At 32.2% G+C, this 16,721-nt stretch overlaps 2 protein-coding genes across 2 annotated transcripts; one reads left to right on the top strand and one right to left on the bottom strand.

The window, feature by feature from the left end:
* Positions 1-1,376: 1,376 nt before the first annotated feature.
* LOC114191146 (putative white-brown complex homolog protein 30) lies at positions 1,377-7,694 on the bottom strand. Its single transcript, XM_028080329.2, has 14 exons — positions 7,387-7,694; positions 7,216-7,289; positions 6,880-7,152; positions 6,396-6,459; positions 6,161-6,307; positions 5,944-5,978; positions 5,618-5,691; positions 4,281-5,203; positions 3,888-4,184; positions 3,305-3,790; positions 2,950-3,098; positions 2,493-2,782; positions 2,267-2,400; positions 1,377-1,848 (listed from the first exon to the last, which is right to left on the bottom strand). The coding sequence occupies exons 1-14, from the start codon at positions 7,662-7,664 to the stop codon at positions 1,692-1,694; spliced, it is 3,381 nt and encodes a 1,126-aa protein (XP_027936130.2). The 5' UTR covers positions 7,665-7,694; the 3' UTR covers positions 1,377-1,691.
* A 4,371-nt stretch (positions 7,695-12,065) lies between these two features.
* Positions 12,066-16,183, top strand: LOC114191822 (serine/threonine-protein kinase PCRK1-like). Its single transcript, XM_028081231.2, has 5 exons — positions 12,066-12,585; positions 13,263-13,664; positions 13,907-14,167; positions 14,831-14,953; positions 15,245-16,183. Exons 1-5 carry the CDS (start codon positions 12,496-12,498, stop codon positions 15,749-15,751), a joined length of 1,383 nt encoding a protein of 460 aa, XP_027937032.1. The 5' UTR covers positions 12,066-12,495; the 3' UTR covers positions 15,752-16,183.
* The last annotated feature ends 538 nt before the right edge of the window (positions 16,184-16,721 follow it).

The following is a 16,721-nucleotide window of genomic DNA, read 5'->3' as shown; positions in this document are numbered from 1 at the left end:
GAAAATCAAATAAAGACACTCCAAAAAGCTTAAGTTTGTTGTGCTTCATATCACTTTATGAAATAACACTTTACTTTGCTAAAATGTTCAAAGTTAGTTTCTTAAGCATTAGTTTCCAATCTCAAACACTCACAACATTTTAAGATTATCCTACTCTTTCTTTGATAGGCTTATAAAGCTTAAAAGAAAATACTTAATGCTTAAGCGTTATATGTTTCATTTTAGGGAGACATCACAACATACATTGACTTTACAATCACTTTAAGCGAATTTATGAATGTTTAAGTTGAGAAATAATTTTATATGATTAGTTTTGTGAGACTATTTAAAAGAGGCTCACGGTTAGCGTCACAAATATTGTTCTTGATTCTAATGTATTAATCTTATAATAATGTTTATGACATATAATTTAATGATGGACTACTCCCATCTTCACTTTTGTAATGATATTTTTAGGGAAAAAAATGTTGTCACAAAATTCTTTACAAATGTGTAATTTTTTACTCTTTTACAAAATTTGTAAGGAGTTTCAAATAATAATTAAAGGTAACAGAACAATCTATGTCTATCATAAATTCTATGCACCATTAACTTTATTTAATCCATTATAGAAATATAATAAATTAAATTCACTCATTTAATTTATCAATGATTAATCTATCATTATTAAATGATAAATTAATCTATCATTATTTTTCAAACAATGAATCTTTCAATCAATATATAACAAAAAAGTAAAAACTTATTATTAAATGTTTCTTAATTTTACGAAGTATATTTTAAATTTGCTTCATCAAACTTTTTAAAATATAATTAAAAATGTATTTATAATTTCTAAATATCATTTTTGTGGATGAATTAAATATCTATTCATGAAAATATTATCTATGGGTGGATTAAATTACATTGATTTTTAAATTAATTTTTTAATGATCAAAATATATTAATAAATTTTTTTGTAATAACAAATTTATCCATCCATCTATTTTTCGATCGTTAGTTGGCTTTCTTCCACATATAAATGGACACATATTTTCACTTCGTCTGAATATTCATTCGGGATGAGGGTTTTTATCAAGGATCCCCAAGATATTATATATATATATATATATATATATATATATATATATTTCTTTTTTTTTTCTTCTAAGAAAAACCAATTATAATTATCAGTTTAACTTAAAAATAAAAAAATTATCAATTTATGCTTTTAAGTGTTTTTTCTTCGTTGCTCATGATAAGCCATACACAATGCTTCTCCCAATCTCATTTTATTTATAATTATACAATTTATAAATTAATTAAACCGCGGTCATTGTTATTATATAGAAATTATTTATAAACAAAATGTACATCACACTACTGATTAAACATACTAATTACAGATAAGATTTGAACAAGCTTAAGAGAATATCTTTTACTATTATACATTTCTGCACAAACTATTTGTCTTTCACCCAAGTGAGCAAATGACTAACAGAGAAAAAAGAAAAAAAATACTTACACAAAAATAGGCATTGTTACAACATGTAACCTAAAAACATCTTACTGCTAAGTCCAAATGTTTGACTAAACCTTGCATTAAGTGTTCTCCTGAAAAATTGGAAAACTGTTCCTAATCGCTATAACACACTAGCAATGTCATCTTAAAAGCTTTGATTTGTACACAAGGATCACAAGCATATACCAAATCACTTCTTTTGAGTGATTATTAAACAAAAGAAGGCCACAACTCGAGCAATTATACCATAGAAAAAGAGGGCAAGCAAACAAATAGGCCAGTCTCCGACATTATATCCATTATTCATTAGTGAACTACACCGAGTTATCAACCAAACTCCAGTGTACCTAAGAAAAATAGAAAACCTCAAGAGTTACATGGTGAGTAAGGAATCTTCGTTACATGTTAAGAAGTGGACTTTAAATCTAATTCAACTCCACAATTAAAATTCACTTCTTAACATGGTATCAAAGCCATGAATTAGAGTCTATCCTAACGAAATTGAGATTTGTTGAGTCTATTGTTCCACCAGTTATCGTACCATCCATTAATGTCTAGTCTCACCCATGAGATGTATATACCTCGATTAAGGGATATGTGTTAGAAGTCTCACATCGACTAGAGATAATGTGATTAAATAGTATATAAGTAGATGTAAAACCCACGTTACAAGTTAATTTTGTCGGATTGAGTTAGACATAAAATTCACTTCTTAACAAAGAGCAAATAAGGAAAGGGAATATAAAATCACTAATTAAAACAGACCTTTCAGCATTTGCAATGATAAATGCCTCCAAAGCCCAATTTGGGTAGCATAACTTTACAAGGATCTTCATGAAGAGAGTGTCTTTTTTCTGGTTTGCAATGAGAGTCATAACAACTGGGAGAAGCACTGAGAACTAAAAGTGATAAGAAAACACAAAAGGTCATAAGTGCAGTCATACTTATTATCAATAATTTGAAGATGTGTATATGTTTATATGATCCCTACCAATTGTGCTGGAGCAGGCTCAAAATAAATTGCCATTGCATATGCCATGCCAGTTACACAGTACACAAGGCAGAGCAAAATGACATAATTACTTGCAAAACTTGACCTTGGATTGCTAAAAAAATAGAACATGGACAGATAAACTACAGGTTTTATGATTGTATTGAAAATATCAATTGTATCTTTGGCCAAAAAATGTGCCAGATTGCTGATTCCAGATGCACTCTCCCTCCAATATTGTAATTTATCCAGAGAAAATGATCTCAGAGCTGAAATCTTGCAAAGTAAAGCTGCAAGTGTCAAAATGAATGAGGAAAGAGACAAATCGTAAGGAGCAAGAACTAAAGTTTGAGACAACTAGAGCCATTCAAAATTTTTACAAGAATCTACATTAGAAATTCAATTAACCAAGAAAGAAAAAGTAGAATCATATTTGGTATGGAGTTTTGAAACTTACAGACAGCAATAACAGTATAGGTATATCCGAGGGACCCAAATGTTTCGTCATTTACTTTAGTAAGAGTTCCTAATATAGCACCAGCAACCAATAAAAGGAGGTAGTCAACTGCTTGTGATTTTCCTTCTCTTAGCGTCTGCTTACAAACCCTGAACACAATGAAAACTGGTATATAAAGTGAAATTTACACTCACTGCAAATTCATCTTATCTCTAGTCTATCTGAGATCTTCAACACTTATACTAGACAAAGATGACAAACTTGATTAAAAGATGCTATAAATCCATCCTTGTTAGGTAGTTAACTTTAACGGCAATTGTATCTGTAGTAAATGTTAAGGTTTCATAATTCATACCGTCCAAGGTAGTATCTGTATTGTCGAGCTACACCAGGAGTTCTTCGATTAGACAAGTCCTTAATCTTTAAGAAGGTTGCTTCTATATGATCTTTTCGCATCTGAACATTACTCTTCATATCCTCCCAAAACTCTCCAGCAAAGGATTGATCATCAACTTCTTCTGGGGGCTTTGTTGCAATTGGCTCGGTGCTAGTTGTTGAGGCTGCAGCAATTTGATCAGCGAAATGAAGCATATCTGGTGGTACTGGGTAACTGTTATGTAACATCCATCTCACAGGAAGTTGCTGATGAGTCACAGCTCCATTTGGTTTCACTAAACCTTCCAAAATGTCAATGAAATGGTCTGGAGGATTCACTCTATCAGGTACATTGATTCCAATGCCAGCAAAGTATTCTTCCACTTTCTTAACAGGACCATGATATGCAGTAAGACCACCTTTGGCTAGAAACACTATGTCATCAAACATTCTGAACAAAGTATAGCTGCATCACAACAAAATCAGAGTCATACATCTACTATATGTTTAAGGTGTGTGTATGTGTACTTCATCAAAAGAAGAATAGGAGAGGAAGATCTTACCTTGGTTGATGAAGTACCATGCAGATATTTACCCCTTCAAGTGCTTCACGACGAAGTGCTTTAAGCAGTAAGGTGGAAGATGCACTGTCTAAGCCAGTTGTAGGTTCATCTAAGATTAACAATGATGGCTCCATAACCATTTCCATCCCTACATTTACACGTTTTCGTTGTCCTCCAGATATACCTCGTTTCTCTACCGTCCCAACAAGGGAATCCCTCACTGCCTGCAGTCCTAAGGATTCAATCACTCTTTCAACAATCAGAACCTTGTCTGGTTTTGGCATATCCGCAGATAGTCTTCAGTGATAAGAAACAACCATGTGAATGAAATTAACAATGAAAAGAAGGCAAAAAGATATGCAAAATCATGAGAAAGTTAATGCAATCAGAAACCTGCATCTTGCACTGAAACGAAGATTTTCTTCCACGGTCAAGTTCCCATGAACAATATCATCTTGTGGAACAAAACCAATAATTTTCTGATAACAGTGAATGGATTCGGACTTTCCATTAATTAGAATTGATCCTGTCATAGTGCATCCTCTTGCTTTCCCTGCCAATGCAGAAAGAAATGTAGTTTTGCCAGCTCCTGAGGGACCCATCACAGCAGAAACTCTACCCGGCATGAGTTTACCGTACACACATCTCAATAGATGTTTTCTTTTACCTTTCAAAGTCAGAGTTAAATCCTTAAAAGCTACTTCAATCACAGGCCTTGTTCGAACCTCACCTTCAGTGGCCATCGAAATAACTCCAGAGAAAGTCAAGTTCTTGTTTTTCTCTTGTTGAGCTTTCTCCTTCTCAATTTGACCATAAGCATACCTTAAAATTTGGCTCTGTGTATGTAAATTCTTGCCCTTTGGCATCTGCTTTTTGATGTTTTTATCTCCAATTTGTAGGTTGAATCCTTCATTGCTATGTGGGTCATCCTCAAGGGAATTCAACATTTTAGTAAGGTTGGTAGGTTCCTTTTTTTGCGCGTCTGAAGCTGCAGATTGTTGCTCAAAGCTTGAAGCATTTTGCACCGATGGCAAAAACGTATCTCCACCACGTTTAGCTTGGTTACCAACCTTTAAGGTGTCTGATTTCGCTGACTTTTTTCTAGAAAAGGTTCGAGATAATTGCTCACCCAATCCACCCCCTCCTTTACCTTTCTTAGCAATATCTTTTGCTATTTTCCACCGTTCCCTAGCCTGCACAGTTTCCCTTACCTGTCTAGCAGCAGCTTCTCTAGATTTTGCCTTTCTCCTTTCTCGAGTTACTAGAACTTGATCAGAACAATTATAAATGAAGATCAGGAGAGTGCTCAATGCAACCTACAAAGAGGAATGATACCAAATATCATAAACTGGACACATGAAGAAATGATTCTTGGAAAATATTTGACAATGTCTCGTGTTTTTTCACAACAGGACAGTGATATTTTGATAACTTTTTCTTACAATCTGAGATAGCATCTTTTAACTAAGTTTAAAATATAGAAAAATAAAAAATAAAAACCACTTAAAAGATATAACTTCATATTGTAAGAAAAAGTTGTCAAAATTTAATTGTTAAAAAATCATTTTCCTTTCTGCACATGCAAAAATATAAACCAAGTAAACTTTGTACTGATACTATGTTACATTTCTTCATTATGCAACAAGGCAACCATAAGCTCCAATAATGTGCCCGTAAAATAAAACACAAATGCTATGACCTTTTTGAACAACATACTAAATTCTACTTACAATAAGCAAAGCGCCATATGCATGCATGTTTTGGTTTGCTGTGTTTGGATTGCAGGAACTCAAGCTGGAGCATTCTGTAGAAATGAACAATTTTGACCAAGGTTTTGATTTAGTTCCCTCAATTCTCAAACATAATAATAGATCAAGAAAATAAGGCAAAGTTAAATTCAGTTATTGACAGATAATTTCCATGATCTAGCTTTATGATATCAACTTTGTTATAAGGCTTTCACTAATTACAGTCTCCTATTTAATGACATATAATGATGTAATAAATTGACCAAATAAACTGCACATATGATGTATACAACAACAACAAAACTCACTATTTTGATGAGTAGAACCCCTCCTGCAATAATATCTGAAATTAGGAAAAGATAACTAATTAGCATGAATGCTCAAGAGTGAGTAGTACTAGGTTGGTTGCAATGTGCATGAAGAGTAGAAGCATGTAATAATGGAGTTTTATTTTGATTGTATCAGAAAAAGGAAAATTTAGATAAATTAAAATAGGGAAAAATAAGGCATAGGATAAATCAATACCCACTATCACAAGAGACTTTACGTGTTGTAGTGGGGCAGTATGATCCTGGAGAACAAAAGATATCACTATTGTTCACCACGCCAGTCCAAATGTCAGCACTGCCACAACTATGATTTGTTTCTCCCTGAGGTATTTGGTAACTATATCTGAAATATCATTTTCAGTGTTGAAGCTTAGAAAATATCACTTCGAGACAAAAAACTTAGAAAACAATGGAGAAAAAGTAGAACTTACGGGTCACATACTCCAGTAGCATTATTCAATTTTGCAATTGGACAATAAGAACCTAGTGGGCAAGCTTCATACAGAGGAAAATCAGAAAATTCAAAAAAAAAATTGTACAATTGTACAATTGATTTTAAACAAAACCGAAGCTGGTTTCTTCATGATATAAAAGTTAGCACTAACAAAATCAAACTCTAAGAAAAGATGATAAAGGCTTATGTATGGCTAGAAAAAGAAAAACTAGACATTAAATCATTTACGGGTACATGGATGCTAAATTAATTAATCTTTAATATTGTAATCTTGAAGTGATTAAATAGCTCTAACCTACAAGAAGAAGACTTGTGATGATAAGGTCATTCTAGAATTTTTTTAGGAAGAAGAGTATTTGATGGATGTTTCAAGAACAAAACATGTTTGTCTCAACAATTAACAGAATTTCATCCTACATTGGCAAGTAACGGTAAACACTAAAGAGGTAAGACATACTTACGTATCATGCAAGTCAACCCCTGAGGGCAGAAAAACCCCTCACAACAAGCCTGACAGTTACTGGTTCTAATGGGAATGTCTTTAATGTCCTTTTTGAGGTCAAAATTTTTGCCAGCACTGCAACTCCATCCAGGTTCACAACCAGAAACCCAGGAGGTCAAGTTGCAGTTCCTGTTAGGTTTTACATAATTGCTAGATGTTGCCCCTTGTTCGAGGAAACCATGGAAGTAGTACCTTATTTCCGACACAGTACATATTCTGTCTCTGAAATCCCCTGTGGACGAAATCACATTACCCACTTGCATGAAATGAATGCCATGAAAACGAAAGCTGATACCTTTTTTCTTAACGCAAGAATCCACGAAATCCAACCTTCCTTTAAAATCAAATGCTTCCTCCCAATCTTTGTGCCTGAAATTGCAACAGTTGTGTGAGGAAGGAATGAGAAAAGGTTGAAGGCATGCGTGCATGCATGCATGCATGAGTTACGTGAAGGAGTATAACTCACACATCCTTGATGCAGAAACCTAAACCTGCTTTGATGTCCTTGTTTAAGAGAATGGCGAGGTTTTCAAGCTCCTTGTAAATCTCTTCGGTGTAAAAGGATGGGGCGAAAGTGTTGTCGGCGCATTGAATGGTGGGGAAGAAAGGGATGAAGAGGAAGAGGAAGAGGAAAGAGAGGGAAGAAACATGGTTCCTCATTGGCGTAGTGTGAAGGAGGATGAAGGAAGCATAACATGGCATGAATGAGAGGAAGAAGGAAAGAGGAGTCAAAGGCTTGCTCATTGGTAATGCTTTTGCTTTCGATTCAAGAAATGGCCGAGAGAAATGGGTGGCTAGATTCAAGCATCTACATTCTTTCCATATATTCTCTCTCTCTTTTTCTCTCCACTGTTCATACTCTTTCTTATACGCTTTATTTTTTTAGTCCATTTTAGTATTAATTTCTTCGATATTATATATATCTTATTAGATATCTTTAAATAATAGTATATTTTAGTCAACCATTCTAGCAGTAATATAAACGTGGGTGATAAAAGAAAAAAAAAAAAACTAACTCACTTCTATATTTAGTTATTATTGATTGCAATGTGCAGATAATATAAATAATTAATTATGATTATTACTTAGCGTATTTTCTCAAGTTAAAGTTTGACTTTCAAAGATATGTGTTTGATATGGTGGAGATTCCATGAAACAATCACGAGCTAAATGTGTCCATGGTGAAATTATGAATTATGTAAGGCTTTTAAAACATTCTTTCATTACTTATATATATTTCCAAAAAAATTACTCTTGCTTCATTTTTATTTTTCATCCTACACATTATTATTGTTGTGATAATATTCAATCCTCGCAACCAACAAATTCAACAAAAAAATCACAATTTTTTTTCTAACTTTACAAATTTTCTCCACAAGCTGCTCTGATTTCACCTTCCACAAATAAAAAAAAAAAATCAAATTTAGCAAAGACAACTCAAAGCAAAACTTTAGGATCTTTGTTTTAAATAATTCTCAAAAATAAACTTTGAGGCCAATTGTTTGAAAAATAAATGATGACTTTGTTAAATAAAGAGAGAAGAGGTGGTGAATTGGTTTTGAAAACATTTTCTTTCAAGAAATCCTTTTTTAAAAAACTTTTTATAACAATTATAAATAAAAAAAAACTAGAATACAATTAATCTGAGAAACAAAATGATACAAATAATCTGAGAAAGATAACTATTTCAAAATAATTTATATCGTTTAGGATTCAATGATCCTACGTCCAATTCTAAGATTTTCTTCTTTGAAAAACTGGTTCACTACAAGAAAATTGTATATTATCGACGACAATTTGTCGAGAAATAATGATATTTGTTGATAAACAGTAATTTTCGATGGACACAATTTCGTCGTTATATGGATTGTTTATAAACTGGATGTAGCTCAGATTTGAGTCAATGAGTATAAAAATCTTGTGCATTACGTTTTTCTCTAATCTTTCTCTCTTGCATTCCAATTTAAAGTTTGGTGTTATCTGCAACATTAATCATATTTGTATAACTCATTGGAACCTATCTTGACTGATCTTTTATATTGTTCTTGCTTTAAATCACAAATTCGCATTTCTGCATTTTTTCCAGTATTTTAGTCGACTGTTTTTATGATTCAATTGATTAATTATATCAATATTGCATCTGTTTAATAAAAACAATCGGCTAACTTTGTTTTTGATCGGTTGAAAGTGTCCAGTCCAAGAGTGTTTGCATTCATACTTGGTGATCGAATTGATTCAATTAAAAACAGTTTTAGGCTTTCAAAAGTCACCATATTTTTTAACTAGCCAATTCACCCCCCTTTCTTAGCATTTCAACCAAAACTTACAATAGTGTGTTAGTCAACAAACTATATAAGAAGGTTCTTGTAAGTTCAATCATCGTTGTATGCATGACAATGATCGCATAGAGATTACGTATCATGAGCGATGTAGTTGTGATCCGAACAACGAATTTTCAGAAAGGCTCACTTTTTCCTTATTTTAATTTAATTATTCATGGAAAAAGTTTGAAATGAATTGATGAGTTTTTGGTAACTTATAGTAGCATTACAAGTCTAGTCCTTTGACAATGCATCAGGTAATTTCACAATTAACAATGCCATTAGAAAAAAGGTTTATATGCATCTTGTAGGCCTTCAGATATTGTTCATATAAAGAGGATTCCTTGTATTTTTAAATTCTATTATACTTCCACTTGAAAGGAATGTTGACAATCATAATCTCATGAACGAAAAGGTGGTTGTCGTCAATGCGTTTATGTGTGAGGTAGTTTGCAAGGAATGTCGAGCTTCCTTGTTGTGTGAGATAAAAGCTACTAGTAGTCGTTTAAATTTTCTTTCTTTTTCTCTAAGCATTTATGCTTGTCGGTTGACATGCTTGGTTAGTTATTTATGAGTATTGGCATCATTTTAGATACATGATTCAATGATATGTTCCATGTGTCAAACATTATGAATTTGTCTATTGCTCCTAGTATTTTTGTCATCATTGGTCACAATCCAAGATATCTAGTTGTTCACAAAATATGTAGGTCATTTGTGTTGTTGTTTGAGGTCAATATGATTTTGTTGCTAGACAAACTTCAAGTCATTTGCCAACTAAACTCAAATGTTCTCTTCATTCTACTTTTGCTTTTGCATGATGTAATTCTATTTTGCATTTCTCATCATTCTTTTGAAAAATGCTCTCCATATATGCTTTGAGGTTATTGACGATTATTGAAGGACTCATATATCATCATTTGAAGAAGAGATTCTTCTAACTTCTAATAAGAACCATAAATATGTATGGTTTGAGATGTATCTTAACCTTGTAGGTGGGTGCCATATATTATTAAAAAAAAAACATTATTGATCAAGTTGTGAAAAAAGCAAAATCTCCTTGTCAAGCAAACCTCTTTTGTCAAATTAGTGTACTTTAAGTGAACTCTAATTATATCGTCTAAGTTTAAAAATGAAAGTCTATTAGTAATAATAAAAGCTTAAAATTATATTTTATGAAGTAAAAAATTTAATTACTATTTTCTTTGATAAATAATTATCTATAACTATATATAAAGATGATTCTCTCTTTTTTTGTCCACATTTCATAATTTCAATTTTATTCTTTATAATATAATTATTTGTTAAATTTTTAAAAATTAACAGTTATTTCTACATGTTTTCTATTAAACTGTCAATCTTTTTTTTTTTCATATTCATCAACAGTTATTTTTTCATCTTTTCTCTATTCATTTCATTTTATTTTTAATAATATAAATTTGTTTTGTATATTAACTTAACATTACAATATCATCTACTAATATAATATCATGTATATTTATGCTTACATTTTAAAATAAAATTAAGTAACAAAATATATTTCATTTGTTAATTGCATTATTTCATACTATTTCATTTACTCTACTCTCCTCAAATTGTTAATTTAGTTTTTGTTTTAACATTTGTTACTAATATGTATAGTAATCGAAATGTAATTCTATCCAAACATCTTAAAAATAAATAGACATGATAAAAAATTGTAAGTATGCATTAAATAAGTATTTCTCTTTCAACACAATTTAATTTCACATATCTAAAATATCATTAACATTGATAGATTCAAATGGAACTAACTTACGTTTAATAACCGGTATCATCAGCCAACATTAAAATATAAACCGCTTTATTACGTGGCACAAAGTTAACCTTAAATTTATTATACCTTTTGTTTTGAAACTGTAAACTTATAATACAAGTGGCCAAACATAGAGCTCCAACTGAACACATAAAATCAAGTCTTAACTTGACCAAACACTTTATTATAAATGAAAAATATACTTTTAACAAAGTGTTATTCTACTTTGACAAACTATTTATTTAAATAAAAAATATTACTTTATTACTTTATTTTAATTAAAAAATAAAAAATTAATTTATTTTAATTTTATTTATGAAAATTTTGACAAGTTTGTCAAAAAATAAATTTTCTTTATAAATCAAATAAACAAGTAATAAATTAATACGCATTGTTTGGTGGAAACTGAACAGCAATAATCCCAAATTAATTCTAATTCACCTTTGAAAACGAAATTCCAAAAGCAAAAATAGTTGTTTCATTATCCTTCAAAAAATCACAATTCATGTTACTGACCCAGTCAACGGTCAACATCGGTAACCTCCACGAAGGTCTTCTTGAGAGGATCCTTTGATACAACAATACAAAGCATTTATTTTCTCTTACTTCCTTGTATTTTCCCTTTTTTAAAAAATAAAAATCCTTTTAATATTTTCTAAATTCAGTATAAATTTTTGTTTATTTTTTAAAAGTTAGAATAGATCATTTTCAGTCTTTTCAAGTAGTTTGGACAGTGTTTCATAGAAAAATAAAAATAAAGTACATACTATTTGAAAAAAGTTAAACAACAAGACATTTTAAATTTTAAGTGACAAAGATATTAGAAGATCTAAAACTAAATTTAGTTTAATAAAAACATATTTTGCCTTCTTCTTCTTTTTTTCCGCAACACCTCGTCCTTTCTATGTCGAGTCTATTGAGGTTAAAAAAAGGGAAGAAAAAAAACACGTCTTGTTCTGCAATGAACTTTGCCCTGTAACGTACAAATTGCAAATTTTGTTTCTTATTGACTTGTTCTATCTACCATTTAACTTTCCACTGCAAATGAACTAACTCTACGAATACGTGTGAATCCACCAAAAGGAAATAAGAGACAAGACTGCGTGTATCGCCTTGACTTGACAAACCCAATTATGTTTCTTGCCCGCACAAGAACACATCGACAACACCTTAAGCTGGCTGTGTCTGTTTCTTCTTCCTTTTCTTCAGCTCTTTATTACTTGGTCTCTCAAATCCAGAAGACACGTTCACACCACACAAAGTTTGGATCTTAAACAATGCTACTGTAAGAAGAATCAACTTGTATCAATTGAGGTTGTTTGCTTGATTTGGCTTCCAATTTGATTGGTGAGCTGACCCTGCGAGTCGTGCAGAGCAGAAACTTCTGCTGGGGCCTTTCACTTTGTTCTTCTCTTTTTGGGAGCAATGGCTTAAGTGGGTCTTCCTTGTCAGAACCTGGATGCCAAACACGGAAGAAAAAAAGGGGATTTTTGGTTTTGTTGGGTCAGAAAAGCCGAAGCTTTTTGGGGTCAATTTATATCTATTTGAGGTGAGTTTTAGAATCAAGATATGTTTTTTGGTTTTTCTTTGTAAACTAGTATGGCCTGCAATTGAACCCAAATGAAATGAGTGAAAAGGTATACAAGGATTTCTATTTTCGTTCAATCCCTCTTTTTAATTTGGAGACACATGCCATTCTTAGTTTGTTTTCCAAAAGTTTTTTGGTTTGTTACCAATTCTATGTCAATTTGGTAATTTAAAATTGGCTTACTTGAAGAATTGAGTGCTAGAATAGGATTTGTTCTATGGATCATGTTGGCTAGAATTAGTTAACACAATTTCTGACGGGGTTATCTGAAATTAGAGTTGTTGGGAGGAGTATGGAGTAGTGAGTCTCCAAATGGGTTTCTCCTTTCTGAATTGGTGATGAATTAGGAAAGGAAACAAAGTGCGATTGAAAAATTATGGAATAGTGTTAAAGAAGTGGAATTTAAGTCTATCTCAATCCAAGAATAAAACTGACATGTAAGGTAAAATTTGTCTTTATTTCTAGCAGACGTGGATGTGAATGTCCAACAAATAGCTTCTTTGTGAACGTGAAAATTATATGTAGGATGTGAAATCAAACACCCTGAGACATCATGTTGACCTTCAATTCAGATGCCATGATACTTTTCAGTGAGTCTACTTTTCTTAATATGTTCTTCAAATTTTCTGATAATGCAGTCTAGTTCAAGTCAGGTAGCAATGAAGTGTTTTCCATTCTACTTTGGAGAGAAGAAGGATGGTCCTAAGACCTTGCAATCGATATCGGGTCGGTCCAACAGTTCTACTAATGTTGAGGCTGAGATGAGAAGATCTGGTTCTGAATTGAACTCTATGGATGCCTCAGACACCAGCACAGACTCCCTTAGGAGAAATGCATTTCCCAGTTTGTCTCAAAGACCCAGCAACCTCAGAGTATTTACTGTACCCGAACTAAAAACAGCCACAAAGAGTTTTAGTCGCTCTGTGATGCTTGGAGAGGGTGGGTTTGGGTGTGTCTACAAGGGGTTGATCAAGAGTGTTGATGATCCTTCCACAAGAATTGAAGTTGCTGTTAAACAGCTTGGCAGAAGAGGAATTCAGGCAAGGAGTTTCCTTCTAACTTTTCCTCTTAAGTAGCATTTTTAATCGCTGATTCAATGCTAGAGACAAGACAATTAGAAGTTATTATTATAAGGAGCATTATCTTCCCACAGTTCAAGTTTTTATTGTATTTGAAAACCTTACTTGACCCTCTAACAGCTTTTTGATGTATGTTAAGGTTTTCTGATTGTTTTTCTGTACTATTTACTCTACATTAAATGTTTGCTACTTTTGGATTACAGGGGCACAAGGAATGGGTAACAGAAGTGAATGTTCTGGGTATTGTGGAGCATCCAAATCTGGTGAAACTAGTGGGATACTGTGCTGATGATGATGAAAGAGGAATCCAGAGGCTTCTGGTTTATGAATATATGCCAAACAGAAGTGTGGAACACCATTTATCACCACGATCAGAAACTCCTCTACCATGGAATAGGAGGTTGAAAATAGCCCAAGATGCAGCTCGTGGCTTAACATACCTGCATGAGGAAATGGATTTTCAGGTATAGTCATATAGCATAATTTTATTGATCAATTAGATAATGCCTTCATTGCCTTGTGCAGAAAGTAGAGACTTAACTGTTTTGATCTCATTTAGACATTCCAATAGAAGGAAGATGGGAACAACTAGATTGGAGTTCGGTTGAAATTTAATTTTATAGTTAAATATGTTTTTAGTTCCTAAACTTATTTGCGAAATTGAAATTGATCATTGTCCCCAACTTTGATACATTTTGGTCCTGAAACATTAAAAATGACTGGATATAATCCTTATAACTGAATGACATTAATTTTTTTTGAGTTTATTAAACAATGTTTTAGATTAGCATTTGAGTTGGAATATGTCAAAAGGTGTAAATAGCTCAAGCGCCAACCTAAAACAGATTAGCATTTGAGTTGGAATATGTCAAAAGGTGTAAATAGCTCAAACGCCAACCTGAAACGACACGTAAAAAAAATTGAACGCAATTGGATTTAGAGGAATATATTCATTCATTTTTAAAGTTTGGGAACTAAAATGTATCAGAGTTTGGGACTAACGAAATCCAATTCATATATAAGTTTAGAAACTAAAAGCATATTTAACTCTTAATTTTATTGCTATTTAAGTATATGTTGTGCAGCTTGGAATTGTTGTGCTGACTGTTATCTGTTGTGTGGTTTAGATAATTTTCAGAGATTTCAAATCTTCAAATATTCTTTTGGACGAGCAGTGGAAGGCAAAGCTGTCAGACTTTGGGCTAGCAAGATTGGGACCATCTGATGGGTTAACTCATGTCTCAACAGCGGTATGTTCTTCACCCAATTCAAACCTGCATTTCTTATCTTTTCATTCAATACTTTGTTAAGTACTCAGAATCAATAAGATATTTATGATGTTCACTCAAACAATTACTCTATTTTATGTTGACTACTATCATACAACATGATCATATTTATGAATAAATTTACCCTTTTGTAGTTAAAAGCTAAATGATTAACAAACTCATTAACAAACTCATTAACAAACTAATTGATTCAACATATAATCTTGTGAATCAACATACAACTTATGTTGATATGGTGTGTTTATTGATCAGGTAGTTGGAACAATGGGTTATGCAGCTCCAGAGTATATTCAAACTGGACGTCTTACATCAAAGAGTGATGTATGGAGCTATGGTGTCTTCCTTTATGAGCTAATCACTGGCCGGCGGCCGATTGACCGGAACCGGCCGAAGGGTGAGCAGAAGATGTTGGAATGGATAAGGCCATACCTTTCAGATGGAAGGAAATTTCAATTAATATTGGATCCAAGACTTGAGAGGAAACACCTCTTCAAGTCAGCACAAAAACTTGCTGTAATAGCCAACAAATGCTTGGTCAGAAACCCAAAGAATCGCCCTAAGATGAGTGAAGTGTTACAAATGGTGACTCAGGTTGTGGAGTCTTCAGTGAGTACTAATCCACAGCCACCCTTGAAGAGTGTTGTAGCCTCAGAAGAAGCTTCTACTGAAACAGTGAACAACAAAATTACCATGGATCAACAACCAGATTGTAATTGGTTAAGGTTGTGGAGGCCAAAATTTTTGAGTACATGGTTGTAGCTTTATACTGACCAAGCCAAAATAATTGGAGCAAAGTTTCTTTATGACAAGAATGATTTATTGTTGCTATTCTTGGAAACCAGAAAGAGCAGATCATGTTACTGCTATTTTTGTCACACCACCAAACAAAGAAATGTGTATAAACTATTTGTGCCACTTAGGGGTGCTTCAAGCTTATCAAGCTATTTGATGAAGTTTTTAAGGATGCTATGTTGGAGTGGGTAAGAGGAAAAGAATTGTGAATTTCAAGGTGGAGGCTGGATTTCTGTGATGTGATGCTAGATATCTTGATGATCCTAATGTATGTAGATGCTCTTAGAGAAGTGAAAATTAATCACTTAATGGATGCAAAATACTTCCTTTGTAAATTCTATATCTTTTTATTTGCACATTTTTTTTTAATAAATATGCATATTGAAATTTTGTTCCTTACATCTATAGTTGCTGATAATTTTAATAGTTAAATGAACAGATTTATGTTTTGAAACCATATATTTAATTTTTTTTTTTTCTATACATAGAGAAGTGTGGGTATAGTATATCAGTTAGTTTTAACCTTTTTTATCAGTATAATATCAGTAGTATAACTTCAATACTATTTTAAAAGTACCTGGCAGTATATTAACATCTACCCTACGAATGTGTATAATAGTTGTTATGATAGGCTTTTATATACATACGTTATTTTATTTTTCGTTTTTTTCTCCATTTTTATAACTCATGGTTTTTATCTTTTTCTTCTCATATGTTTTACCCTTCTTCATCCCAACTTTCAATACCCCAAAGCAATGGAAACAAATCAGCATTATCCAAATAAGTCAGCTTCTTCCATCTCATAAACTTCATGCACTCCCATAAATTCTTGTATTTTAGATTATGTAATTCAGAATATAAATTTAATATTTTAAAATATATATAATACTTTTTATTTTGTATTTTAGAATACATAATCCAGAATATGAAAAATTGT

Source organism: Vigna unguiculata, chromosome 7, assembly GCF_037176805.1.
Source record: "Vigna unguiculata cultivar grain cowpea cultivar isolate G323 ecotype 2 chromosome 7, ASM3717680v1, whole genome shotgun sequence".
Lineage (NCBI taxonomy): Eukaryota > Viridiplantae > Streptophyta > Magnoliopsida > Fabales > Fabaceae > Vigna > Vigna unguiculata.
This window is presented reverse-complemented; position numbering and strand designations above follow the sequence as displayed.

What these genes read in the sequence shown, in the direction of transcription:
- LOC114191146 (XM_028080329.2), bottom strand. Translation starts at nt 7,664, where the DNA reads ATGAGCAAGCCTTTGACTCCTCTTTCCTTCTTCCTCTCATTCATGCCA. An exon ending in TTCTTGCGTTAAGAAAAAAG is followed by an intron (nt 7,153 to 7,215) that starts GTATCAGCTTTC and finishes TTTCGTCCACAG; the next exon opens with GGGATTTCAGAGACAGAATA. An exon ending in AGCCTGCTCCAGCACAATTG is followed by an intron (nt 2,401 to 2,492) that starts GTAGGGATCATA and finishes TATCACTTTTAG; the next exon opens with TTCTCAGTGCTTCTCCCAGT.
- LOC114191822 (XM_028081231.2), top strand. Translation starts at nt 12,496, where the DNA reads ATGCCAAACACGGAAGAAAAAAAGGGGATTTTTGGTTTTGTTGGGTCA. An exon ending in TCAATTTATATCTATTTGAG is followed by an intron (nt 12,586 to 13,262) that starts GTGAGTTTTAGA and finishes CTGATAATGCAG; the next exon opens with TCTAGTTCAAGTCAGGTAGC. An exon ending in ATGAGGAAATGGATTTTCAG is followed by an intron (nt 14,168 to 14,830) that starts GTATAGTCATAT and finishes TGTGTGGTTTAG; the next exon opens with ATAATTTTCAGAGATTTCAA.